Raw genomic sequence first — 27,118 nt, forward strand, 5'->3', positions numbered from 1 at the left:
GCAGAGTGCAACACATCCAGGAAATCTGGCAATTTGACAACACAAATTTGGCAGCTGTGGGCGGTATGGTTCACTTTCACTTGGATCGGACCGTCTCGTGTGTCAGTCCCACCATTTCTGAAATAAATAAGAGCAGAGCTGCAGATTCTGCAGACTGGCTATGAAGAGAGAATGAAACGAGGCAGATGTTTGACTCAAATGTATCATTTAATGCTATCGGTTAAATCAAGAAAGGTCAGCAAGTTATTCATTGCAAACATCTCCTGACTAGAATAATGTTTATCATCAAACATGGCTACGAGTATGTGTGCAAAAAACACTGACAGGACACAAATGAGGGCTGAAAATGTGACCTATAGCCTTGTTCTTTGCAGGTGGGTAGATTTTTTTTTTTTTTGCAAGAAAATCCTTAGAAGGGAATAATTTGCAATGATGTCAGTTGCAGCTGGAGGCCAAATTAAATGAAAATAGCCCAAACAAAACATACACTTGTAAAAGCTGACAAGTAGAGAGGCAAAGTTGACATAAATGTAATCAGAAAAATATGTTCTGTATTATAAAACAACATTTATTCACGTCAGACATTTAAAAAGATCTCTTAGTAAGAACAAAGCTGGCCACAAGTAAACATTTCAGACGCTGCCTTCTCTCATGCCTGAGTAATGACACAGTAAGCTACTAAGGTTACAGGTCATCCTTTCCAAATGTCAGTCTGAGCCAAATGAAAGAGAGAAAAATGGTATTAAAAAAGACCTACATTGATATTTATACATATCCCTTTGGCGAGCTTATTATGTACACCAGCTAATTTGCAGTAATAGAGGCGTTTATGCATTATATGAAAATCTAAACGGGCACTTGGTAAGAGTATTTTCTTTAAAACAAAAACAGAATAAAGACTGTGTTAAAGATGTTATTCTTTTTACACATGTATTTCATAAAGCACATTTTGGAAGACAAAAAAAATTAGCTTTATCTTTGCCATAAAAGTGCTGCTGTAGCATGATGAGTGATCACATGATCACTATTCACTGTAAAAAATACAACGTATGAAAAAAAAGTATGCATTACTTAAAATATCCTCTGGGGTTCAAGGTTTTTTTTTTTTTTTTTGCTTTTCTTGCACACAAAAATGCATCACCATCAGCTCTTATCAGAAAAGGAAAATAAGATGAACACCAAATTCAAATTCACGCTTTGTGGGTCTTTGTCAGCTCGTCACCTGATAACATCTTAGAAGAATATGAAATCTCGGGAAAATATTAGGTGTTAAGATAGGTAACTCTCGGGGTGGGTTCATATAAATGGAAATTTCTCGCTGTCTGTCTTGCATTTCTTCAGCAGACCCGATGCGATGGCCTTCACAGCTCTCATAGTCTCAGTGCAGGTTGGGTTTATTAGTGATTCAGGCAGGAGGAAGCCAAAGTATCCTGTATCCCTCAACTCAAACGCGAACGCGTAGGGGATCCCGTTCCTGTATGCCCAGTCGATAGAGCTGCCTGAGCTGACATCTTTAAGAAAGAAAAAAACAAAACGAGGTTAAGGGACGCTCACGGCGGTTACACCTGAATTTAAGCAGCTTTGATTTTAGCAGTGTTTCATTTCTGTTGCTGTTCCACCTGCAGGTCTGCATTTAGATGTCGCTCCTCTCGAGAACAACACTCAAGGCAACACTGAACTGATCTTGTATAATTAGAAAACTGGCATTTCTGTTAACTTTAAAACATGTACAAGAACTCATTTTCATTGCTAGAACGCAGTATGAGAAGGAGTCATGGAACTCACACAGAGTTGTGGAGGCAGGTCCGTATCTATACCTCACACCATAGGCAGAATACAAGGCTGTCACTGCATTGTGAGCTGCTGACTCCTGGAGCACGAAAGCACAGGGCCCGCCCATCTTATATACTGTATACTTACTCGCAGTAGGATATAATCAGCTTCACCAGGTTAATTTATTTAACATTATCACAGGATAGGTCAAAGCAGCAATAAGCAATAGATGTCTCACCACACAGTTGAAGTTGGGGATTGTGGCATACTTGTAGGAATATGGGTAAAGCAGCATTTGTGCATAGGCATGAATGGATATGTACGCCTTCATGCGCTTCTTGTGCTTGCGCAGGAACTTGGCGACAGCTTTGACTTCAGGTTCAGATTCGGGAAAGGGACCGCAATACGTATCATCGCAGGGATGAGAAGAGGCACCTTCATCTGGGAAAGGAAAGAGAGAGCAAAAACATCATCATATCTTCTAATCACACCAGGATGCTTTAAGTGATTTGGATGCATAAATCCTTTTTTTTTTTTTTGCTAATATTTCTATCAGACCTTTTACCAAGCAAAGGCAACTTGATATGGAGTCTACACGTCCTAGATTTAATCCAGCAACAGTGACTGAGCAGCAAATGTAAAGAGATGGGAGGGAGAGTAGTGCAGCAGTTAGAAACTTTCCCGGGGCCTTTCTGTGCGGCGAGTGTGTGGTTTCCTCGCACAGTTCAAAGACAAGTGTGTTAGGCTGATAGGTGATTCTAAATCGGCCGCACGTGTGGCCATGTGAGAGAGAAAAAAAAGAGCTTAAGAGAGCATTACGAGCATAGAATAAAGTGCTGTGTGAATGCGTGTGTAAATGGATGAATGGGGTTTGTTGTGTAAAGCTCTTTGAGTGGTCAGTAAGACTAGAAAAGTGCTTTATAAATGCCAGCATGAGGGGAATTTAATTAAGACACAATTTTAGTTAAATCTGTATATTTTAAACATGGGAAAAATGTTTATGTAATGTGACTGGATTTTGTTTGAAATATGTTTATTACTTCAGAATTTTTGCAGAAGCAGTATGTGGAAAAATAAAATAGCATATTTCAGCAGTATCTTCAGGGATACTTTTTCTAATGCTCAATTAGCACCATTTACATCTACATATGAAAGTCCCCTAAATATATCCATAAATAGCGGAGGCAAATGAAAAACAATGAATTTCAATCAAGCTGAATGCTATCTGTGGGCCCATTCTGTCCTGTTTCATGCCTTTTCACTGCAGTCTATTACTGACTAATCAAATAGAGTATAATTAATTTAATTATGGTAAAGTTCTCATATCATTTTCTCAAGTTTCAGTGACTTTTATCATAAATTAAGTATAAATTCTCAAGCTGTCACATGCCAAGACTTCAAATGCTGTGTGTTCATAGTGTTTTCACTGACAGAGGGTTCCCTTGAAGAAATGTTATTTGTCAGGTATAGAGATATCTTCCATGCCTCTGTATCTGTTTGTATTACAAAAACAATCATCACCCTACAAATGCTAAAGTTGTTCCTACACACACACATTGTACATGTACTGTTTGTCAGATTCAGCCTGGTGTTATCAAACCTACCACACCATTTTACTTTCCAGTTTCTGTTAGCGTCCACTCCTCTGCAGTGGAACTTGTGATTTTTGGACCGTGTCTTCCTCCAGAACCGATCCTGCGTGCAAAAGTACAGACATCGTTCCAGTAGACTGACAGTGAAACTCATCAAAATGACCAGTATTACACAAATATTCATCTCATTCAGCTCTAGTGGGTTAATGACTTTAAAAAGGTAGTTATGGAGTCAGGATTTTGAGGGTCACTTTTCTACATGCAGCAATAACAGTACCGTAGTCCAGCTGAAACGATATCCGTCCACATTAAAGACAGGCATGATGTAGAAGTTGAGCTGGCTGAGGAGTCTTGTCATCACAGAGTCATACTGGAATGAGTTGACAGCCTGTAATAATAATATAGGCCAGTGTAATTATAGAACATACTCAACTGTGTTAATTGATGAGACAAATCTATGCGGTCACATGCCATTGCTTTGTGATATTAAACAACAAACAATCAAGTGAACATATGATCATCACAGTATGTCATGAAGTCAGGGAAATCAATCCCACTGCTTCAGGATGACACATCTGTATGTGCATCACAAGAACGTTTGCTGTGTCTCTCAGCACAGTCTCAAGAGTGTGGAGAAGATACCAGGAGAGCTGGACAGGGGCATGGAAGGGCATCAACCCAGCAGCAGGACTAGTATCTTCTCCTTTGTGTGAAGGAGCAGGAGGAGCGCTGCCAAATCCCCACAAAATCACCATGTGCATGTGTCTGACCAAACCAAACATGGATTAAGAATCCATGAGGGTGGTATGAGGACCTGAGAGACCTGCATCTTGATTGGCATTTGCTAGAGAACACCAGAACAGACAGGTCAGCAACTAACGCTCTATTCTCTTCACAGATAAGAGCAGACTCACACTGAGCACATGTGAGAGATGCCACAACACCTCCAGATGCTTTCACACCGTTACACTCTGCTCAGTGTAAACTGGCCTGTGTCCTGGTATCTCCTCCACACTTTTAAAGTTGTGCTAGGAAACACAAAAAGCCTCGTATGAATGCCCCATCCTAGAGGAGCTGGATTACTTGTGCAAGCAGAATGGGCTGCAGGTACCGTCTCAAGCAAACCTCATTAACTCAGTTGTTTGAATTCACTGTAGATGTGCATTCAAACAACTGAGATAATCTGAGTTTGACAGCATAAGAGGATTGAAGTTATGAGATCTAGGCACTGGGCTAATGCTGCTTATGCCTGCCTTTTAACCAGGCTGAGGCCAAGGTTAATGTGCTTAAAGCTTGAACAAAGATGGCACCCTGACCTCCAGTGGCCTACCTCTGTCACTACACCGCAACACATTTATATTCCAGTTCACCTCTTTGACTGTGGTTAGAAATTAAATGTTTTTCCTGTTTTAACACCTTTTTTTTTTTTTTTCACACATTTCTGATATCTTTTAGCTATTTGTCTTTTCAGTTCCTCCTTTGTTCACTTTAAACCTCTTTTAAGATTTCACTACTGAGTAAGGTGAAACAGTCATGTATTTTAGTTTGTCTGTCTACAAATCAGAACTAAACTATCGTACTGGAGGAAGTGGCTGCAAAAACAATCAATGCAGAGTGCAACAAATCATTGTTCTGCAAATGGTATGGTCCAGTATACATGTGCTACTTTTTCCCTAGCTGATGCAGTTATTTACACCTCCAAATAAGTTCACTTTGTTACTAGATTTTGAAACTTTTGCTAGCTCTTAATGTACCTCACAGGTAACAACATACACACACACACGTGCACACACACGCACGCACGCACACACAAAACCCCAGCTCTTTGGAATTCACTTGAAGTCAGCGCTCTCGCTTTACAGATAACAGACTTTCCTTTAATTTTCTTTACTTTCTGGCACTTATTGTGTTGGACCGTGTTGCAAATCCCACTCATCTGGCATTTAAGCATTATAAAATGAGCCATTAAATGTTCTTGCAGTTAATGTCTGGCTCCGGTCTGGTACCGTCCTCACTTCAGAGAGCACTAAGACTTTAAGGGTGCAAAGGAACTTGTGTAAATGCCTGTGTTACTTCCAGCATTTTAACTATAAAGTATTTTCTTAAGTATTCGGATAGCTGTAAATGACAAGTGAACAGATGTTGGTGTTTTGATGTCACAGACTGCCTGCTGCAGGTCATCGTTCAGGCTATCAGTAAGATATGCATTGTGTTCCTGTCGAGGCACTTTTCATGCATACCTCAGGGCAAAAAAAAAAAAAAAATTACAAGCAATCTGTAGACTTTATAAGTACCTCTTTGACAAACCACTGGCAGAAGGCAGGTCCTATCCATTCTCTGGCGTGAACGCCACAGTCGATCCACACAGCTTTCTTCTGGGGACGACGTCTCTTTCCTAGCTGACAGGACACGAGCGTTGTTAGCTTTAGAGTAGGACAAGAATGTGAATTTCTTAGCTTTTATGTGCCTTCTCTCCTACCTGAAGCACATAAAGTGGTCTTCCTTCATATGACTTCCCAATAGAGAACATGTCAACCAGGTTGGAGTGGGTTGCGTTCATCATAAACATCCAGCTCTGGATCTGAGGGGCAGGAAATAGTGTAGGGAAGTGGATGCTATTAAAAGACTTGTTTACGTAGTTTTTAAGTGGAATTACTTTGCATTATAGCACATTTGTGTGCCTTTGTAAGTGTGTGTTGTACAATGACAGAGAGGATAAAAGCTCAAAGAACCAAAGATTTGTCCCCTGAGTTATGGCGCTTCATAGGGCTTGAAAGATTTGTGAACCAGGATCCTGATCAACCTGGGAAAATAAACACTCTAAAGCTGTGAAGTGTCTGAAGTGGAGTGCACGTCTCGGTGTGTGAAAGCACGAGGCCGTGGGAGAGACACATGTGGAACCGAGTAATTGAGAGTTTGAAAGCACCCTTAGAGAGGTTGTCTGTTTACCTTGTGGGCGCCATAGATTAGAGAGCAGAGGAGAATGAGAGATAGGTAGGTAGATGTTGGGCTTCATGTCTACCTCTTCCAAAGAGTGGTAAACCTCGTAGTCATACTGAGACTCTGACCTCCGCTTGCGAGAGGAGCGATATCCCGTCTGCTTTTCAATTTCCTTTTGTAGATTGGAGATAAACACCCTGTGGGAATGAAAGAGAGTGAGGCAGACAAACATGATGCACATTATAACCAACCACTGCAGCATATTTCTCACTGGTGCATTTGAACATGTAATACTTGGACTGTATGGTGCATATTTGAGTTACACAGCTAGATGCCAAAGCAAAAATATGCCAGAGGAGGATGTGAACTAACCAAAGGGAAACATAAATGATGAAATCTAAAGAAAAACTTACTATCTTTGTTAGTTAGTACAGCCCGTATGACTTCATTTGAGAAACAGAGCTGGCTTGAGTCTCACTGTGCAGCACTAGGGAGTGTCTTACTGTAAGATGATGACTTACTCCACCATAAATCTTCACATCCAAATTCAGTCCCAATGAGAGACTGGGATTTAGAGATGGCATGCGTGTAAACTCATGCAAAGAAGTCATATGTGAACAGGATGCACAAGAGCTACTGTCTTCTCTGGGCCAAAACTCAACTGAGGTAAAGTGGAAAACTGTTCTGTGGTCAGACAGATCAAAATTTGCAGTCCAGACCTGTCACCAATGAAACAAAGGAGCTAAAATCCTCTATCAGACAAGAATAGGACAACATTCCTCTCCCAAACGTCCAGCAACTGGTCTCCTCAGTTCCCAGATGTTTACGGACTGTTGTTAAAAGAAGAGAGGATGCTACACAGTGGTAAACATGGTCTTCTCTCAACTTTTTTGAGAGAACATTTTTGATAATAAGCGGGCCTAAATGAATTTGTCTTGATAAAATTTACAGATAATTTGTCAATTAATTTTTTTTTTTTTTTTTACAGTAGGACCCTGTTGATTGCACTGCCATTGTGAATGAATCATGGTATTTGGGGGTGGTGGCATGAAGTGGCAATTCTGCTCACCCTCGTTCTTCTCTTGCACCGTCTAAACCATCAGTCTCCCTGCTGGATGGAAAAATCGTAGCAGTTCCGCTACTACTGTTTATGAATTATGTGTTGTAATTGAGGCTAAACCATAATTATCAGCATCATTATCTCTGTACAGACTGTCCTCTTTCAATTCCCACCCCAATCTATAGAATAGTATGTGATCTTTTTTTTTTATAGCAGCTATGTGAACAGCCAAACTAAAATCCATTTCCTCTTAAGGTCCTTCTGTAACTGTTTCTATCCATAAGTCCTTTAATGATGCCAAAAATTGGATCATTATCCTGTGAATATACTGAGATGAACAAAATGAAAACCTCAGTCATCCACCAAAGACCGTCCCCTGCAGTGTAAACCATTTTTTGAAAGTCAACAGACAGTAGGAAAAAAAAAAAAAATCCTCAGTGCTTCAATTCCTCCCCGCGGACCGAGATGACAATGGAATTCTTTCTGGCTGTGGCTGCTTTGATAAAACTCCATCATTTCAGCGTTAATTTTGATGAGGGATGGTGTCGAGAGATGAAAGCGTTGCTTTTTGGAGCAGATTGATACAGTCTCTGATGTTCTCTCTGTGTGTGTGTGTGTGTGTGTGTGTCCCAGCTTTGTGGAAATATGACGGCTTTCGCATGCAAACCACGGCCAATTCTGCATGTGCAAATCATATATTCTGTTGGGTGAAAGCTGGGTAATTACAACAACCTTTCGATAGCAGATGTGTCAGAGGGTGCATGCATGAAGTATGAGTATCCATGTTTTTATACTTACTGATGATCAATATGTTCCTGCTTTAATTGTGCATGTAAACCTTGTGTGTCGTTACGTTTCACGTGGACATCCACTGTGGCATTTTGGCAGATTAGAGAAGCACTGTTGGGCTGCCAGAAATCCACCTAATTGAACACAATGAAGATATTAGGGTTGCAATGACAGAAACACCCAGCAGTGATGTACGAATTCAGATACTGAAACTGTTCTTGGGGGAAAATAGCCTGACAAAAATGACAGTTTTTGCCTTAAGAATATCAAATGAAATTCATATTCAAATCCAACATTTGTCCAAGCACTAGCCCTGCGTATTGATAGGAACTTTGCCCAGAAAGGTGCGATATACAACAACATTACAGGTAAAGCTATCACAGAATAAACAGAATTACAAACGCTCTGTTAGTTGATAGGTTGCTATACTTGGACATACTGTGTGCATATTTAATCAACCAAATTTAATGGGATGATTTTAATTGCTTAATTGTTTTAATGAAGAAAACATTTTTTTTTTTTTTGCTTTGTGGATGCATAATGCTGTCTACTTAGGAGAACTCACTAGTGATGGTAAATGGACTGGTACTTAGACCGATGTAGGACTGTTAAGACCGATACTCAGTGATTGGGTGATATTTATCTATTGGGGGATATTTATTTTCTTTCAGACACACAAAACATAAACAGAGTTCCTTAACTTTGTTGCCAACAGGGAAATTGCAGAGTGCCCTTTGGTGGACGAACTATGCAACAGCAACATTCGTAACACGGTCTTCCTTACTTTTTAAATTTTCATTTATCAGCCAATACCAATATATCAGCATTTATAGCTCATGTTCCACTTTTCTAACTTAACTAAGCATTTAAAGTGCTTTTTACTACAAACCATATTCATATCCATGTCTTTAGGCACTTTCTAACTATGACACAAATGCACACGCTCTAATGGATGTATCAGGGGCAATTTGGGGTCCAATATATGGCCCAAGGACTGTCTAACATGTCCTTGGGCAGTTCTTTGGACTGGAAGAGCTGAGATACCAATTCTACTGCCTCAGATCAGAGTGTCTGCCAGCATTAAGGACAACAGTAATCTCAAACTATTGCAGTTTTTATATAAGTTGTAGGCTCACTGTGACCAAATGCACACAACAGTGGAAACACTGAAATGGATTTAATGTCAAGAAACTGATCCAAAGAAAGATCTTTTTATCTCATCTGCAGGTATGCCTGGATAGCCTTAAACATTTATTTTATTAATAAGACCCAAACAGGGAACCATTCCTACCACTGCGATGAAGTGAAACTGGGGAATGATTCAGTGGAGAAAAACCCCAATCACAGGACCTATTAACAATCCAGAGGAAATACGTCTCACTCGGCTTTCTTCTCTACTGTATGAACTTTAAATAACCTTGATAACAAGGTCTTTCGGTACTTATCGGGACGTGATAGCCAGAGTCCTAATGGCCAGATATCCTTGCCGACCAAATAAACAAATAATAAACCACGTAGTAACTCTAGCAGTAAAATAATGGAAAAAAGGCAGAGAAGAAGAGGGTTTAAAAGGATTTAAAACAAACAGGAAGGAACTGATCCACCAATAAAAACACTGCAGTCACTGTAAAGGGAATGCTGTTCCTACGTTTGCAGACGTGAACGCCTTCAGCTGGCTTTCATTTTCTGCATGGGGGCAGAAATATGCAAGCTGGTACACATGCTTGTTAATGTGTCAATTGGTTTAATGCTTTACAGAATGCATACCAGATTCATTTAACTACGTTTAGAGCCAGAAGGGTCAAATACCCTCAGCTGGAATGTTTGGTGCCCCTGAGTGCAAACCCCTCTCTATTGCTGCACTTTTATGGCATTTCCAAATGGTTAAGTACCCCAAATGTTTCAGCACTGCTCATCTGTTAGCAAATCAAATCCAAAACGCATATGCCAGAGGGCACTCAAATGTCCCCGATCAGATAATACAATTCCTTAAGTTAAGATTTTATAGCTGTATTTATGAACCTCAAAGAGACATTCTTGGTCTGCCTTATAAATCTTTTATTTCTTGATTGTTTATTTGCAGGGTAGGAAGTAAATTGGGTTTGTTTTGTTCTCTGTAGCACAGACACAAGAGAGAAAAAGTTAACATTTGAAAAAATAAGAAAAAAAAAAAAGGAAACGACTCTTGGTAAATAAATCAAGCTGGGCAAGGTAGATTAAATTAACAGGACTGTCTAAGCTGAGTTGGGCAGGCTATAGCATCTTAAATGCCTTTTTTGGGGTTAGTCATAACTGAATCAAATCATATGCACATCATCATTTATTCTTAAAACCTGTATAGCCCACATGGATCAGCAAGAGTCTGTTAACAACTGTCTCGCCTGCTGTGGATGAGAAATTCATTAATGATACCGTCTTCTACAGACAAATGCTGTAACTGTTCCACAATATAACATATAACAGGAATATTGGTTTCATATTTAGCCTGTGGATATCTCTAACATAAGCCCCGAAGGAGACCATCAATAATTCTGTTGCGTGGCTCGTATCACGTCACTGAATGTTTCTGTTTATCTCAGTTTAGTCTTAGTTGTTACAGCTGGAACTGTTAGTGGTTTATTTTATCCGTTGTTTGAAAGAAAAACTATCAGTAACCACGTTAAAAAAAAACCTGTTTCCATGCAAAGCTATCATAAATGAAATACCTAATTCCATCTTCTCAGTTGCAAAGGGTTTCCAGGTTTTTATTTTGCAAAAATAAACTAAATGTTCTCAAGCTTTAAACCGCTGGTCAGGGAACAAAAGCCATATGAGGGCATTAACTTTAGGAGCTTGTTTTTGACATTTTAGGGAGGAAAGAAATCCTTGATTGAAGCCCAAGTGAAGATACGGCCAGGTTTTTCCAAAATGAGGAACACAGGTAAAAGGAGATCCCTAAAAATGATGTTATTTTGCTGATGATGCATCCAATTTCTGACTCACCTGCACCCTAAAGTCTATTCGACTGCATGCCGAGACTGAAAATGAAAAGTCTGACTTGACACTGGAGGCATGGCAGTGTGAATAAGCTGCTGAAAACACATGTCCACAGCTGTCCAAACAGTGGCTGCTGTTGCTTTGGTTGGTTGGCCTTGAAGCACCCTGTCCACTGTGCATCCATACATAAAACTGAGGCCAAGTCCCAACCAGGAGCCTGGCTCTCTCCTAGTGTCGCTCGCTTACAAATAAAAAAAAAACATTTACTGATTACTTTGTTCTCTTCGATCCTTTTCCTGCATAGAGCTGTGCTGGCCTGCTGTTCCTGAACCACATGACCTGAAGCCATGCATATATGGGATACCAAAGGAAGCCAAAACTGACCACAGTGCCTGAAAGTCAGGATTTTAGCAATACTGTGGCCTTGATTTTTAAATTGAATTAGCTGTTCAGGTAGTATTTCTATAAGCTCTTCTAAATTTAGCAGACTTTCAGTGTAATTTTTTGGTGATAACAGACCTGTTAAATAACGTGCAATGTGCTAATAAAATGTAAACTTTACACCAGAGGTAGTGAAACCCCAAATGATATCTGTGAATATTTGAACATTAATAGTCATGAGAAAAAAGTGCAAATTACATCCAGTCTCCCATTTTAAATATTAGAATTAAAGTTTAGTTTTGACTCTTACTGTTAAAGGGGACAAAATTATTGCTTCCAACTCCATATTTCCTATCTTCGACTGTATTAGAGTAGCTTTCTATGATTCACGGTTCAAAATCTACCTTATTTATCCTGTATTGTACCTTGATGCAGCTTCTCAGTTCATCCACTACCTAAAACAAGATCCTAACTGAAGCTAACTTTCTTTTAACTAGTTATGCCTAACCAACTGTGCCTGAAGTGGCTGTTAGGGGTGGGTGGATCAAGCCAAGTATTGATAGTATCGATACCAATGCTGGTATCGGTATTGGATCGATACTAGTGCAATAGGATCGATACTTTATTTCTCTCCTCTAAGTTCAGTACGTTGCTGCCGTTCATTGGAAAGTAACCATGTTTGTGCAAACACTGCTCCTCTCATGCAGGCACACTTTGGCCCGTCCCCTCCTCCCTGCTCTGCTGTGTTTAGTAGTCCTGTGGTCACGTGACTCAGCGGCATTGAGCAGAGCCGTGTCGGCTTCAGTGAGTGAGAAAGCTGAGCATCGTGTAGAGTTACTTTGCAGCTGTAAATGTAAACACTGGAAACAGTGATGTGTGTTGGAAGAAAATTCTCTACTGTGGCAACACCACCAACTTATATAAATACGTGAAAGACCACAAAAAAAGAAAAAGCTTTGTTCCAAAATAAGCAGCAAAAGAAAAGAAGAGTGGAGGAAGAAAATCCCTCAGACAGACCCAGACCCCCAGCACAGATACAGGGCCCACTGTCACAGAGAGGCAGAAAACCAGGTAGCTCATATAGTGGTGAAAGTCATGAAACATGTCAGTTCTTCAGCATTAGTGAATATTAAAGTGTTATTGGTCATTATAGCTGTTACTTCAGTCCACCGAACTGCGTTAAATTATTTTATTTAAACTTAAAAAAAATATACCTCCAACATGAACTATGAAAAATGTCTGACTATAATAACCCTTTGTTAACCCTCTGTTTTATTTATATAACACATTTAAAAACAGAAGCTTACCCAAAGTGCAAAGTTTCAAAATACATGAAAAGCTGAAAGGTGTGTTTTATTGTGTTACCTAATTATTGTGAAAAAAATCACAGTGATTCAGTGACACACTACATAAGTTAAAAGTATTGTACTGGCCCTGTTGTTACTTGGTATCGGATCGATACCAAAATTTGCAGTATCACACATCACTAAAGGCCTTATCAATGACACGCACTCTCACTGACACCAGTGAGAGCCAGAAAAAAAAAAACTCATTATTTGAAACTTTGGCCATGTTTAATATGAGGATCCACAATTCTAACAAGCTCTATACTATATACTATACCAGGGCTCTTCAACTCCAGGCCTCGAGAGCCCCTGTCCTGCAGGTTTTAGATGTGTCTCTGCTTCAACACACCTGAGTCGAATATAGAAATTGTTAGCAGGACTCTGGAGAACTTGACTGCATACTGAGGAGGTAATTCAGCCATTTGATTCAGGTGTGTTGGATAAGGGACACATCTAAAACCTGCAGGACAGGGGCTCTCGAGGCCTGGAGTTGAAGAGCCCTGTACTATACTATATATTGCAGAATATAAGGAAAAGAATAATAGGCCCACTTTATGTGGTAAATATAAAGAGCCCTGATATGAATTAAAATCCACAAACAATTTTGCTTGTGTATTAGCAAACTAAAACAATGTACAAAGAGGGTCATGCATATTTCTGAGGCTGATGGGTAATTACTTCCAAATGGTTATGGGAATAGAAGCAAGGCTGTTGTGTCCTGCAGGGGTTCCCCCCCTAATTTCAGTATCTTTGAAACATGTGTTCATTTAGCTCATTTAATTCGTAAGCTGTAAGACATCCACGCATTTAACCCAATATAACAAACTCCTTTGTATTTTCCCCAATTTTCTTTTGGAGTTTCACGTTAAAAAACGATTGCCGAGTGCCTTACTGACAGTATCTCAGTCTCTCAGATTGCAAATGTGTCCCGGCTTTGACAGATGAACACACTCCGCTGCTTTCTGCCTCTCTGTTTCAGTCCCCGCAAAGCTGTCACATCTCCCTCTCCCCACTCGCCCCACAGAGATCGGGACTAACGGCTGTCTGAATGTTCAACTGTCAAACGTTTGTGTGAACTGAACGATAACAGATATTAAACTTTTCATATGGCATTGGGAAAAAAAACAAAACAAAAAGTCAATGCAAGAAAATGTTTTGAATGTTTAAAAAGGTGCCTCTGAATTAATTCACACATAAATATATAGTATGTAAGAATGGATATAAAAGGTATAAATGGAAAAACATGCCAACCTTCATATGTCCGAGAATTCCCTTTAGAGTCCGGACCTCCTTGTCATTACTTGGGATTATCTTGAAGACTTGATCACTGTGAAGAGAAAAGCTTTTCTAAATGTTGGGTTATAACTAGAAAAAAAAAAAGTGTCCCAAAGTGCTTTTTATGGCACTATAATAGGGCTTTGATCCATTTTTTGCAAAATGCACATCATTTATAAACATCTGGGCCATTGTGTCAGGTAATGAATCTACCTTTTGTGCCAACAGAAGGGGACACTTATAATAGCAGCACAGATTTTAGATGAGGAAATGGGTGGTTCCTTTTTCAGGGCGCGATAGATGACAGGATCAAACCCCAGCCAAACAATCTGTCTGAGGTGTCATTAAAGGATTATATTTCATCGTTTTCAGCTCTGCAGGTTGCACCTGGAACAAGTCTCTGGCAGCCTTCATACAGTAGCAGCAGCTGTTTCACATTTTCATACTGCAAATTAGTACATAGTGTAAATATGGACTGATGTAATACATTTACAGTTCAAGCATGGTATAATGAGCTTCAGAAATCATTATATCCCCATATAAATCTTGACATGTTTGCAGATAATTGAAATAAAAACTGCATCCTGTGAAGCTTGAGAGCGCTTCTAACTCAATCTGCAAACCACATCTTTTTGCCTGGCAGCAAAACACAGGCTCTCTTTTTCCTCAATATGAATCGTACACCGGGTTACTTTTAATCTGCAGAACACAGTTTCTGGGGTTGACCCTAACGTTAACATGCTGGCAATATTTTTGTTGCATTCTCTTAAAAGGTAGGCGTTTTATCTACCGAGTTACCTGTTTATCTACCAAGCTTTGCGTGCTTCCACCTTCTCTTTGAGCATCTTCGTCATTCACTTCTTTCAAAAGGCTTTTAATGGCCTGTCACGCAGGAAGTTGGGCCCCCCTAAACAAAGGTGGCAGTAGGCCACTCTAAAGGTCTGAGCAACAAAGGCGTCTGGGTGTCCCACATGAGTGGCCACCCCATTTCACACTGCCAAAAACAGCCTATTTCCATGAAAGGGTATTGACAGAAAACTTAGTGAAACACAGTTTCTGAATCATCAGAATAATATGTGTTCAAAAACAAGGCCCACTGATTTAAGCAAGCGGGACTTTTGTTTACACCATGCTTATATTACTGTACCAAAGACAGCCTTTGGCGTCCCAGAGCTTTTTTTTTTTAGCACAAATCGAACCATCCCTTCATGTTTTAATGATTCTCAAAGCTGACAGACTGTTTTTGTTACAAAGCAGGACTGGCAGACATTTTGCTTTGTTTCTACCAGCTACAGGGCTAAAGCTGTCCTTAAGTTGTCAGTCTGTTGACTCTCACAGCAGAACCCTCTCTGGGATGGAAGCAATTTGTTTTTAAGACGCTCTGGCCCTTCAACCAAGAAGCTCACAGTATTATTTGATATTTAAACAAACTAGCCTGAGCCTTTCTCCAGTTTAAGTATCCAGATCTTAGTGTCTGATAATGTTGGGATGCTCTCTTAATGAATTACATGACATCAACTGAAACTAAACCTCTTCCGTCTGCAAACTGTGATTTTTTTTTTTCAGTAGAGTTGGTCTCCCTCTTCACGCTTTCTACACATTACCCAAATTATATGTGCCCAGTTACAAACTGCAAAAGAGGAAATGTCCAGTTGTCCAAGTGTCCCCAAAATTTAAAAGCTGGTATATTATTTCTGATTTTGATTTTGGCCCTATATTCAGTCACATGAACCTGCAGACATCTTGGTAAACCAAGAACTTTTACAAAAACCACTTTATAACATTTCTAATAGAAAAAAAAAGCATTGCTTTGGATGTCAGTGCTGCTACAATAATCCCCAGCGTAATCTGAACGCCTTTTTTCAGCAACACACAACAGACACTGTCTTATACAAATGGCATCAGACAACAAGAGCAGTCTGGGAAAAATTTAGAGCAAACTAAAACATGGTATTATGTCTCAAACAGGAAACATGCCCCACATGGATTGAGAAGATGGCAAGCACAAAGACTGTCTTTGTTCAGTCTCTCATAAGATAAGTGGCAGGATCTGCAGACGGTTTGTCAAAGTGCGCCTTTCCTTCACTCTAAACACTTCTTTCGGTCTTTACGTGAACGGGAATCCCAGCAGCCCCAGGAATAAATGGGGGTCTTCACTCACCCTGCGTAGCGGTTGTTGTAGAGATAGCCACGGACGGGACATAGCACGTTATTGCAGATTATCACACAAGTCAGTAAAACGGAGGCGCGAAATGTTCTCCTGCGGTCCAGTGCCATTTCTGGTCAGCAGATCAAAGACTGAAGATACTTTGAAGGATGCAGAAGCAGCTGGAAGAAAAATGGAAACTTAAATGACTCTCGGTCCAGCGCACCATCAGCAGCCGCAGATTGGCGTGCACGCTCGTTCCGTTCTTCCTCTGACAGAAAAGGTGCAAAAAGTTGGTCCGCTGGCACGAGGGATACTTTTACCACCCCTTTGAAGCTCTGGAGGGAACTGCAGGGTAGCAGCTCTTTTTAAAATGAGGAGGACCTGAATCGCGTGGCTCCGGTGTGGGCGAAGCCGGTAACTGGATCCCTCCCCGGTGCGCAATGTGCTCCGAGGGGATAATAAGTATTAATGTCAGCTGTTAATTTGTGTTCACATTTTATTTTTAAAAAAGGATTTATGTGTCTGTAATTTTTAAGTGATACACAAAGTTCTGGTTTGAAACACCAGAACTTTGTCACCTCTAACTCCTCACAGCAACTTTCTTCCAATGTACAATATTTAACTCAGGCGCTTTGAGTAACACAGCTCTCTTCTTGTCCGGATTAAACATCCATGCATATAAATAATGCACATTCTCCTCTCACAAGTAGTTTCCATCAGCACTCTGATGATTTTTGTTACTACGAATTGTATCTCCTGGTGAGAAATCTTGTTACAGTCATGATGGAACCTGATAAGCAAAAAAAAAAAAAAAAAAAAAGTGGTTTTGTCAGGAGAAGAGGAAGAAAAGATTGAATCCAGGGAGTATTCTCATTCAGACCAGAGGAGTCCACTGACATCCTGAATCCTCTTCCAGTTTGCTTATATCTCTGTATACCAAAGCCAGTGTCATAACCAGCTACCATTTCTGTCAGTGCCTTGGCCTGACTCAACCATGGAGGAATTCCTCTGAAGACACGTAGATGACTCTCCTTGTTCTGAGCTTTTTTCGTGCCTCCTTTTGATCCTCTACTTATCACCCAACACAGTGATTAAATGTCTAAGTCAACTGCCAGCCTTTTTCTTTTGTGATTGCATGGCAGCAGCACATTTTTCACATACTTTTTTCCAGTGTCAACAGTGCGCCACCTGTTCTACACCAATTACTTTACAACAGCCTCCAAAACACACCCTTGTCTTTTATAACCCCCCTCTCCCTAGCAGACACACACACACACACACACACACACACACACACACACACACACACACACACACACACACACACACACACACACACACACACACACACAGGAAAGAAATGTGCAATCATGTTAAGGCTGAAAAATGAAGCTGATCCCGGTCAGATGTTTTCCAGATGGTGTTGCATGGTGGCTCAAAATCCGATGCTACTCTTCTACATTCATAATTGGATAAATTTGTACAAGATCCTCAACACCACTTTCTGAAATATAGCCCCCAAACCATGACAGAGCCTCCATCGTGCTTTAAAGAGGGCTGTAGACACTCACTGCTGTACCTGTATCTGTACATATTGACAACAATTTGACAACAATTTAAAATTTGGATTCATCACAGTTTTCGGTTAATTTTATAGCTGTCAAACTGTGTTAGCTTTGACATTTTTTTTAGAGATTCAACTAAAGAAATGGGAATAAATTATATGTTTTGTAACAGGCTGCTAGTAACAAAGTGCTGAAAGATACAGTTTAAAACTGGTCCTTTGCTAAGTTGTCTGTTATGTGTAGACACAACAGTGATTCACCCCTCGAGTTAGGTGACCTTTTTATGTTTTAGGTCAGTGTTAAGGGGCTTAAAAATCAGTCCTAGTATCTTCAGTATAAGGGTGCTGACTTCAGTTCATTTTAAAGTAGATATTGCCTGTTTGTGTCCACCCAATCATACACACACACTGTGAACCTCTACCATGTGGGAATTTTTCATTTCCTATAAAACCCTGGCTGTTCTGTTTAGGGTCCTGCAGATTATAGGATTTTAAAGCACAAAGAACATAACTGAAGGCCTTTTTCTACTTTGATCATTATTCATAAGCTTTATTTTGTACAAACAACATGTTTCAGAAGTCCAGCACAGAAAATGACACGCTGTTCTGCAGCTGCAACATATTTTTAATCAAGATGGAGCATTGCTGTCTTTTTAACAGCTGGGACTGGTGTCTTTACTCCATGTGAGGAGCACTTGGTCAGAACATCCACGCCTTATAAACATTCTGCGATCGCTCAGATCTTAAATTGAATCGACCATTGAAAAAGTGTTTGTCTGACGGGGCCATTTTTTATTTTATCTTTTTTTTTTTTCCCCAAGAAATAACATAAAATCCATGAAAGTGTCTGAGCACCACAGCAGCTGCACACAGGAGCATATTCATAAAATGCTTGTTTTGCCGTCCATGTATATCATGTTCAGGGATTTGTAGGCAGAGTGAAAACATTGGTGTGTAAAGGTTGTTCCATTGGCTGGTCATTTAAGCGTGACTTGTCTGGTACAGAGGGAACCTCCAAGACTCATTTTGGTGTTATTTTTAATACTCAGGAAAGCAGACTTGGGTGTGTGTGTGTGGCACTGCTTTACACTGTGGTCTGAGTGAAAGTGAAGGACCAAGCTTCCTTTTCAGAGCTATAAGTCTAAAGCTGCACAATCTTAGCATGGCATCCAGGGCCAGTAAATCTCCATTTTCATCTCTGAGTCCTGAACTGTGCAGAGGGGTGTGAAAGAGCTCTTTGATAGGCGTTCAGTCTGCCGGGTTGGTGGTGTTGAGTGGGGGTCTGGTGAAACCACGGGGCCTCTGCTGGATCTGAAAGATCGCGGCTGACCTCGAGCAGAGCTGTGAGTGCACATCTATGACCATTTGACCCCAAAGGGAGAAGTGAAAGAAGTTGGTCGGCAGAGGTTAAAGATGATGCAGACACTGGGAGGCAGCACAAAGTGGGACATTTAACAGCCAGAGAAATTTGTCTCTCATGTAATGAATGAAGAATTTAAAGGGGGGGAAAAAAACATCTCCGTGACGACGACTTGCTTTTAATTAATGATCTCAGTCTAGAGATCAAACACCGAGATCGCCATCCATCATCACGAGAGAAGTGCATAGATGAAACACGCACTAAGCTTTGCTCAGACATCTGCAGCTCACAGACCTCCATCTGTTTCATTACAAAGCACAAAGACTTGCTCACAGTAATAGAAATCAGTGTGCATTACAGGAGACCTTGGCAGAGGAGTGTAGTGGTTAAAGAATATGAGATGAGTCAATAAAGTGGAAGAGGATTTCTGGAGAGTGCTGCTTGTTGGTAGAGCCATCAAGTCTTCTTACATTACACAGCATGAAAATGGAAAGGCTGTCAAGAGCATTATGAATTACCAGGCTAAGCTAGCAGCAACACACCTTTCTGTGTTTTTGGCTCTGTGTATCTTATTTCTCCATTTTGTTATATGAATATTGTTTAAGACATCATGGGTGAATAAAGACTTATTCACCCAAGAATAAAAAATCTGAATATATATATATATATATATATATATATATATATATATATATATATATATATATATATATATATATATATATATATATATATATAAAATAATTTTAGGTCATCAGCTTTTCTCTTTGCATACACTATTTTGTCCTGGCAAGCAGCACAAGCTTCCTCAAAAGTTTGAGTTCAGATTTATATAGGTCTGCCCTTTCATAAGTAATATGGGGGGAGAGGGAGATTCATAGTGTGTTGGGAAATGTAATCAGTTTCACCTGAAACACTCCCCTACACAAAAGATTGAATTACGAGACCAGAATAAAATCAGACAGTGTGTAACTTATGTTTATTACACTCGGGGACTGACCTTCCTTAATATTAAAGGTGTAATTCAGAGTCAGTGACAAACCTTAAATTGTGTTTCACATCAGATTCTAGATAAATATGAATTTAGTTCATTTTATGAATTTGTTCTACTTCAGCTCAGTATTTATTTTCAGTGATTTAGTACGTTAAAGTGGATTTATGTGAGAGACCACAGGCTTTATAGAGTGTAATGAAAGTATTCCTTGCGTTGTTTGAATCTGATCTCAACTATTTTCTTACGGTAAATCTTTGATAATTCTACTCCCTTTATTATTGTATGAAACATACTGCTCTATACGCCTGCTAGAAACTGTCCATTATTTATTTTAGAGACGAGGCGCAGTGCCTTGCTATTTTTACCACAGTATTTTATTTTATCATCCTGGGAACATAGTAAATACATATTACTGGATTTTTATTAATAGCTGCAGGGACTTTGGTGATAATGCTGATAAAATATGACTCATGCTTTTCAGTTCAGTTGGCTTGCTGAAACAGAAATTTTGCAGACAGCTGGGAAAAACATGAAGAACTTTAATAGACAAGTAGGCCTGAGTTAGCAACATGCCAGGACTTTATTAAATAACAAATCTTGACTTTCTGTTGCAATACGAATTGGTACAAATCAACCACAATGCAGAAACTGCGACTCACTGCAACTGTAGTATGTTTGAGTATGAATACATCTTTGTAATAGGACTTCATATACTCAAACATGTAGTTATTTCATAAAATAATTTTCCTTTTCCCCACTGTTATATGTCACAGCCGTGTGGAAAAGAACATTTTCACAGGACTCGATGCAGTAGGCCTTACTGCTTTCAAATTAATTATGAGGGAAAGTAGCAACCAGGTGCTGCTAATCAAATGCACTTGATTAACTGGTCATCAGTAAATGTGACTGCCTCTATAAAAGCTTAAGTTTTGGCAATTTGCATTCAGGACCATTCAGGTGTGTGTTAACATGATGCAACAATTATCTCAGGAGTAGACGTCACAGCAAATTCACCCCAGGGTCAGACCATGCAATGCTCAGGAAAACTGCAAAAAAGTCAAGAGCTACATCTCAGAATCTGCAGGCATTTAACATGCTGACTCTGCAGACTCAGCATGTTCAATGTTAAAGTTCATGACAGCACAATCAGAAAAAGGCTGATCAAATATGTGTTGTTTGGACGGGTTGCCAGGAGAAAGCCTCTTCTCTCTAAAAGGAACATGCAGGCACAGCTTAGGTTTGAAAAGTTGCATCTGAACAAACCACAAGACTTCTGGAACAATGTCCTTTGACCAAAGTGAAGATGTGCCTTAAGGCACAGCACCTTGTTTGGCTAAAACCAAACAGCATATCAGCACAAACATCTTACACCGGTTCTCAAGCATAGTGGTGGAGGGGTGATAATTTGAGCTTGTTTTGCAGCCACAGGACCCTGCGGCCCTTGAAGGCATTGAGTCAACCATGAACTCCTCTGTGTACCAAAGTATTCTAGAGTCAAATTTGAGACCATCTGTCTGACCGCTAAAGCCTGGCAAAAACTGGGTCATGCAAGAGGACAATGGGCCCAAGCACAGCAGCAAATCTACAAGAGAATGGCTGAAAAAGAAAAGAATCAAGGTGTTATAATGGTCCAACCTATGTCCAGATCTCAACCTGACTGAAATACTGTGGAGGAACCTTAGCTCTTAGGAGAGCTGTGCATAAACAAATGCCAGCAGAAAAGAAAAAAGTCCTCCACAGTGTGACAGACTGATAAAGTCATACAGAAAACAATTACTTCAAATTATTGCTTCAAGTAGTTCTACAACTATTCAATAATGAGATGTGCTTAGTTTTTCACACGCTGTTTCTGCACTTTGGCTCAGTTTTTGTTAAATAAACACTCACACTGTGTGATATGTTGATATTGATATTTATCTGAGGTTGTACTTACCTAAATTTAAGACCTGGTAAGGACAAGATGATCTCTTTAAATTATGCCCTGATACATAAAACCTTAAAACTAAATGAGGGTGTACTTTGTTTTTACCTTGAAAGTCCTGAACAGAACAGCATAAGTGCATTCAAATTCTGCCAGAAAAAGGATTTATTTGATTAGAAAATACTGCATCTAGATGCATGCACACCTACAGCCTGGTCTCCAAACAGTGTTATAAGAATAAATAGGATTTCAAAATTCGCCCAGCCTTGGCTTTAATGATCTTCTTTCTCCTGACACCACTGCACATGACGTGAATGTTGGTTTTGGCTGCTATAAACTGATCTAGAAGGAAAATGGGTGGAAATAAGGGATAAAAATGAGTCAATTAACAGCATTTTCAACACTTTTGCTCAATGTTAAATGAAAATAATCAGAGAAAAAGCAGCTTTCATAGTCTGACCCTCCTTTTCCAATGGGAAGAACAGAAAACTTCCTGGCAGCGCTCAGCAAGGCACCAGCAGCTCTGAATTACAAATAATAGAAGGTAATCCCACATGACTAAAGCCATGGGCAATAAAATCAGATGGTCTGGAAATTTACCTGTGCTGAAAGGGCCCATATAAAACCACAGCTAAGTTGATCTGTTACTTGCGGATTTCCAAATAAACTGAGTACATTCGGTGTCAGGACTTTGTTAATAAATAGACCTGTTTTGAGGCATGATCTAAATCTATGTAATGGTAAAAGGGTTTTGATTAATAGCAGGATCATCCATAACAAAAAACATCAACACTGCTCTCTGGTGACAACAAAAAAACAGTGCAGGACGGCCCTTCTATAGCTGGAAAAACACTAAATGCATGCAATACCACATTTGAGCACCAGAGTATAGTAAATACCAAGATTTGCTCAAGTTTAAACTCCACGTCCTCGCCTCACCTCGCAAAACTGACACTAACCTGTAATTGAGACATAAAACAGCTCGATAAAATGAAGACTCCCTCTGGTGCTGACAAATTAGGGCAATTTTTATCAGTTAAATTCCCTTTCTCTCGCAGTGAATGTGTGCCACTAAAACTCCACAGACTACTCTTCAGATTAAGTATGCGGATACATTAAAAAATGATACGGAGGAAAGGCTATGAATAGACTGCAGAATGGAGCTAACTGAATCCTTACTTGTTGAGATGTTAATCCCTAAATCATTATTGTGGGCTGGAAATGGCTCCTCTCAAATCCTCTCAAAAGACCTTCAAGCTGGTTTTAGTGTTGATCGCGTTCATATTTACCCAGGCACAACATGACTGTGTCTAATTTAATATAAAGACACTTAACCAGCTTCTCGAGAGGCACCCCCCCCAGCAAATTCAGTGATAGCAGCGAGCAGGGAGGGAGGTGACGCGTCTTACCTGCCTGTAGGAGGAAGTTCTGACCTAATTATAAACAGTCTGATTAATTAAATATGACTTTATGCATCTTTCTGAATCTGTGTTTCTAACTGCAGTATAATGTAACAGGATTCACCAGCTTGTATACGTGAGCTGTGGTGCAAGAGCTTTAATCAAGAGGAAACTCTTCAATCAAATATTAACAAACACCTGACAGAAGCATTGATGCTGTTGTTTCTTGGGTAATATTCTAGTTTGCTTTTGCCTGCGTGAAACATGTACTGTGCATACATGTACATGCACGTGTATGCAATTATGGTGCTTTACGGTTCATGAGACTTAACAACCTTATAACACGAGCAACGGCTGATTGTGTTTCAGATGAAATCCTCTCACACAAATTATGTTATGGCAAGAAGAATTTTGTGTGGTCTTTTGGACCCCTATAATTTAAATGTTTGCAGTCTGCCTCCTTGAGGATTCCAGAGACAGACGATAACACATTTTCTTTCTGCTTCTCTTGCCACCTGTGCCTCACTTTCACTGAAGATAAGTGTTTTTCAGTCGGTGCTCAAACAAATGCAGCGAGTGAATGAAAGCAAAGGAGCAGCCTGTCTTCCACAGACCCACTTATTGTTTCTTGTTTGTTTCTTTAGCGCTCTCTTTCTTTCTCTTTCAGTTAAATATTTTATTGTTGCTTGCACTTTGGTATCTTAGGAGCAAATAGATACATCATATTTCATTTTTTGTCGATTGTCGGTCACAAACATCCTCAGAGACTCCGAGATGTTCACTGTAGCCACCTTCAGCATTACTTGTTGTGGGGTCTCTTTGCCTTTCTGTGTAACGCTGCTCAGTCACGCTGAGATCAGGTGGCTGACTTGGCCAGTAACCCTGGAAAGATCTTCAGTTGTTGGTTGCTTGCTTTGGTGGTTTGTGTAGGATTGATGTCCTGCTAGAGCTTTTATTCAATAAGTTTTGATATATTTGGCTGAATCTGGGGCCAGTAAATACTCCTGCGTGTCTCCGGATTCATCTTGTTGCTTCTGTCAGCCAGAATTCCAGCCCTCCAGGCAGCATGCCCTCAAATAACCATCATCATGTTTGACAGATGATGTGGTGTGTTTTAAGCAATAAGCTATTCCCCCCTTTTTTTTTTTCATTTTCTTTAATAAGTGAAATTTGTTCCTATTTGTATATTTGGGCAGATAAATTCTAAATATCTTCTTGACTTGTATGGCTGCCTCATAAATCCCTCATGTCTCTCATCTATTAATCGATTCCGAGCCACATTTGTGCATACGCTAATGTTCAAAAAGACACATATCTGTACGAGAACATGAAACAAAGCTCAAGACCCTCAGTTAGAGCTGGAGCATCACTGAGAAAGTGGCCTGACACAGACACAATCGAGAACCTGCAGGCTGCCCTGCATGTCAGCTGGCAAGAATTTGACTACTCTATGTTAAGAGGTTAAGAGCTCAGAGACATTTCTTTCAAAACAGATGGAAACCTACCCTTATTAAAACTTTAATCATCTCAAACTGGATGTGCTCAAGCAGAAAGCTTAAATTTTAATAAATGTGTAACTGCAGTAAAACACATGGCGCATGCAGGGCTATCATGTCACATTCTTCTACTTTTACATAGCAGCTCTTTAGAATTCCATCTTTTTTGTCACCAAAATTACTACTAATTTAAAGAACTGATAGCATATGCAGACTATGCAGTAAGTTTCCCATATCTCACAGACACTAGTGATGAGCTCATTTGAAACTTAATGATACAAGTCAAGGGTTATGACTGAAATTCACTACTCCATTAAACAACTACTGAGCTGTATCACAAGTAGAAAAATTAAAGTAATAAAAAATAATACTATATAATTATATTGCACGGTTAACTTTTGAAGTGACTACTGGCTTGCAGCAGTATCAGATGGGCTGCATGAAGTTTCAGAAGGTTCTCAAACTATTTTTTCACTCAATAATTTCCAGTGGAATTAAACTGCGGGCCACGTTTCTCTGTCACCTTTTATAGAAATTCATGCTTATGCAGGTTTCTCCCAAGTTATAGTTTAGTAGCTTAGGTTTATGATCTAATATGTGTGAAGTGTATTATAGGTTTCAGGATTGTCAAGGCAGCTGAAGATGGCTACAAAATACCCAGTGTAGGCGACACTAATTGTTCCTTCAAATTAAAAGCATAAAGAGACTCAGACTAAGCATCGGAGCGTACAATGAATGGCCTTTCAGCAGTTCTCGCTGGCAGTTAGATCAGCTATAGAGCATCTTCATCACTGGGAGGAAACTTTTATCTAAGTTGGTGTTTTGCGCTCTCTCAAAGCCCACGCTTTTATTTTGAAAAAAGGCAGCAAGAGGACGCGGGTAGTATTATTGCCGACCTGACACTGGTAAACTGCGTTAAACACTGTTGGGAGGCTGGATCAGAATGAAGATTTAAGGAGTCACATGGACTCAGTGCACTAAGTGGTGTCCAGTTGTTGTTCACTGCTCAGTCACAATTTGTGGGAAGCTGCTTCATACTTTTGTATAACTTTTTTTTTTTATTCCTTATTTAAACTTGTTTTCCATGCGTGTTTCGCTCTTTTTCTGCAGACACCGGTTGCCCCTTGAGTTTTTTTTTTTTTGACCATGCTGCAAACTTTACACTTTCGCCATTAAAACTCGCTTTGTGATGTGAAGCTGTGAACTTCTGAAGGAAATAACTTTTACATATACTCACAATGACTGAGGAGAGCAGGAGTGAGCACAGAGCTGAAAGCGGGAAGGACCTGGAGAAACAGCTGCGGTTACGAGTGTGCGTCTTAAATGAACTTTTAAAGACTGAGCGGGACTATGTCGGGACGCTCGAGTTTCTCTCGGTGAGTGATGAGCACAGTTTTAAACAGATAACGCTCTTAACACAGATAACTTTAATGAGGAAAACAAGCCTCCCAATAAACACAAGCCAGCCAGCCTGCTTAGTATGCACGGTGCATCAGCCTGCAGGGCAAAAAAGTGTTGCGACTTCTCCTGTAGAAACCCTGCATGCTGCGCTGTGAGCAGGATGTCTAAAGTGAGCTACGTTTGGGGGAAAGAAAAAAAAAAGGTGTCTCTAATACTGTGTGAAGTTATCCTACTGATGGAGACGTTTACCTTTTAAAATGCAAGTGTGAAATTGGAAGAACAATCACAAAGAGGCATGGCACAGCTTTAGTTCCTGCACAGCCAGTGTGATGTTTAATCCTCTTCGCAGTCTACTTATGGGCTGCTCTAGACTCATAGTGGTTAGTCTGGCACACAGAAACCATTAGGATGAATGGCAGGTCAACCAAGACCAAAAAAAAAACCCAAAACAAAAAAACAGTAATATTTCCACAATTTTTTTTTTTGCACTATTTTCCTCATTTAGATACATCATTCTGTGTTGTATACACCTTTACCTTAAAATCTGTTAAAGTCTTCACAATCACTGAACTGAAATTCACAAAGGAAACTTGTTTAACGGCCTCTGTATCTCAGCTCAATGTGTTTTTTTTTTTTTTTTGTCATGTTCAGGCTGTTATTTTGCGCCCTGTACAGCATCTGTAATTACCCTCATTTGCCAC

General features: G+C 39.9%; 2 protein-coding genes across 2 annotated transcripts in view; one reads left to right on the forward strand and one right to left on the reverse strand.

Moving 5' to 3' along the window:
- Positions 1-218: 218 nt before the first annotated feature.
- cpa6 (carboxypeptidase A6) lies at positions 219-16,684 on the reverse strand. Its single transcript, XM_030756774.1, has 11 exons — positions 16,294-16,684; positions 14,109-14,184; positions 8,164-8,288; positions 6,388-6,502; positions 5,845-5,946; positions 5,660-5,764; positions 3,643-3,753; positions 3,378-3,468; positions 2,012-2,214; positions 1,786-1,870; positions 219-1,511 (listed from the first exon to the last, which is right to left on the reverse strand). Exons 1-11 carry the CDS (start codon positions 16,407-16,409, stop codon positions 1,297-1,299), a joined length of 1,344 nt encoding a protein of 447 aa, XP_030612634.1. The 5' UTR covers positions 16,410-16,684; the 3' UTR covers positions 219-1,296.
- A 9,352-nt stretch (positions 16,685-26,036) lies between these two features.
- The window catches only part of prex2 (phosphatidylinositol-3,4,5-trisphosphate-dependent Rac exchange factor 2), an 89,601-nt gene continuing 88,519 nt past the window's right edge, over positions 26,037-27,118 (forward strand). The window contains 1 exon segment of the mRNA XM_030757063.1: positions 26,037-26,392. Coding sequence (XP_030612923.1) covers positions 26,255-26,392 — 138 coding nt within the window. The 5' untranslated portion in view covers positions 26,037-26,254.

This window comes from Archocentrus centrarchus, chromosome 20 (genome assembly GCF_007364275.1).
Source record: "Archocentrus centrarchus isolate MPI-CPG fArcCen1 chromosome 20, fArcCen1, whole genome shotgun sequence".
Lineage (NCBI taxonomy): Eukaryota > Metazoa > Chordata > Actinopteri > Cichliformes > Cichlidae > Archocentrus > Archocentrus centrarchus.

Coding starts and splice junctions, on each gene's coding strand:
- cpa6 (XM_030756774.1), bottom strand. CDS start 16,409: ATGGCACTGGACCGCAGGAGAACATTTCGCGCCTCCGTTTTACTGACT. Junction 5,947..6,387: donor TTTACCACTCTTTGGAAGAG/GTAGACATGAAG, acceptor CCTGCCCCTCAG/ATCCAGAGCTGGATGTTTAT. Junction 3,754..5,659: donor GCCAGTGGTTTGTCAAAGAG/GTACTTATAAAG, acceptor TTATTATTACAG/GCTGTCAACTCATTCCAGTA.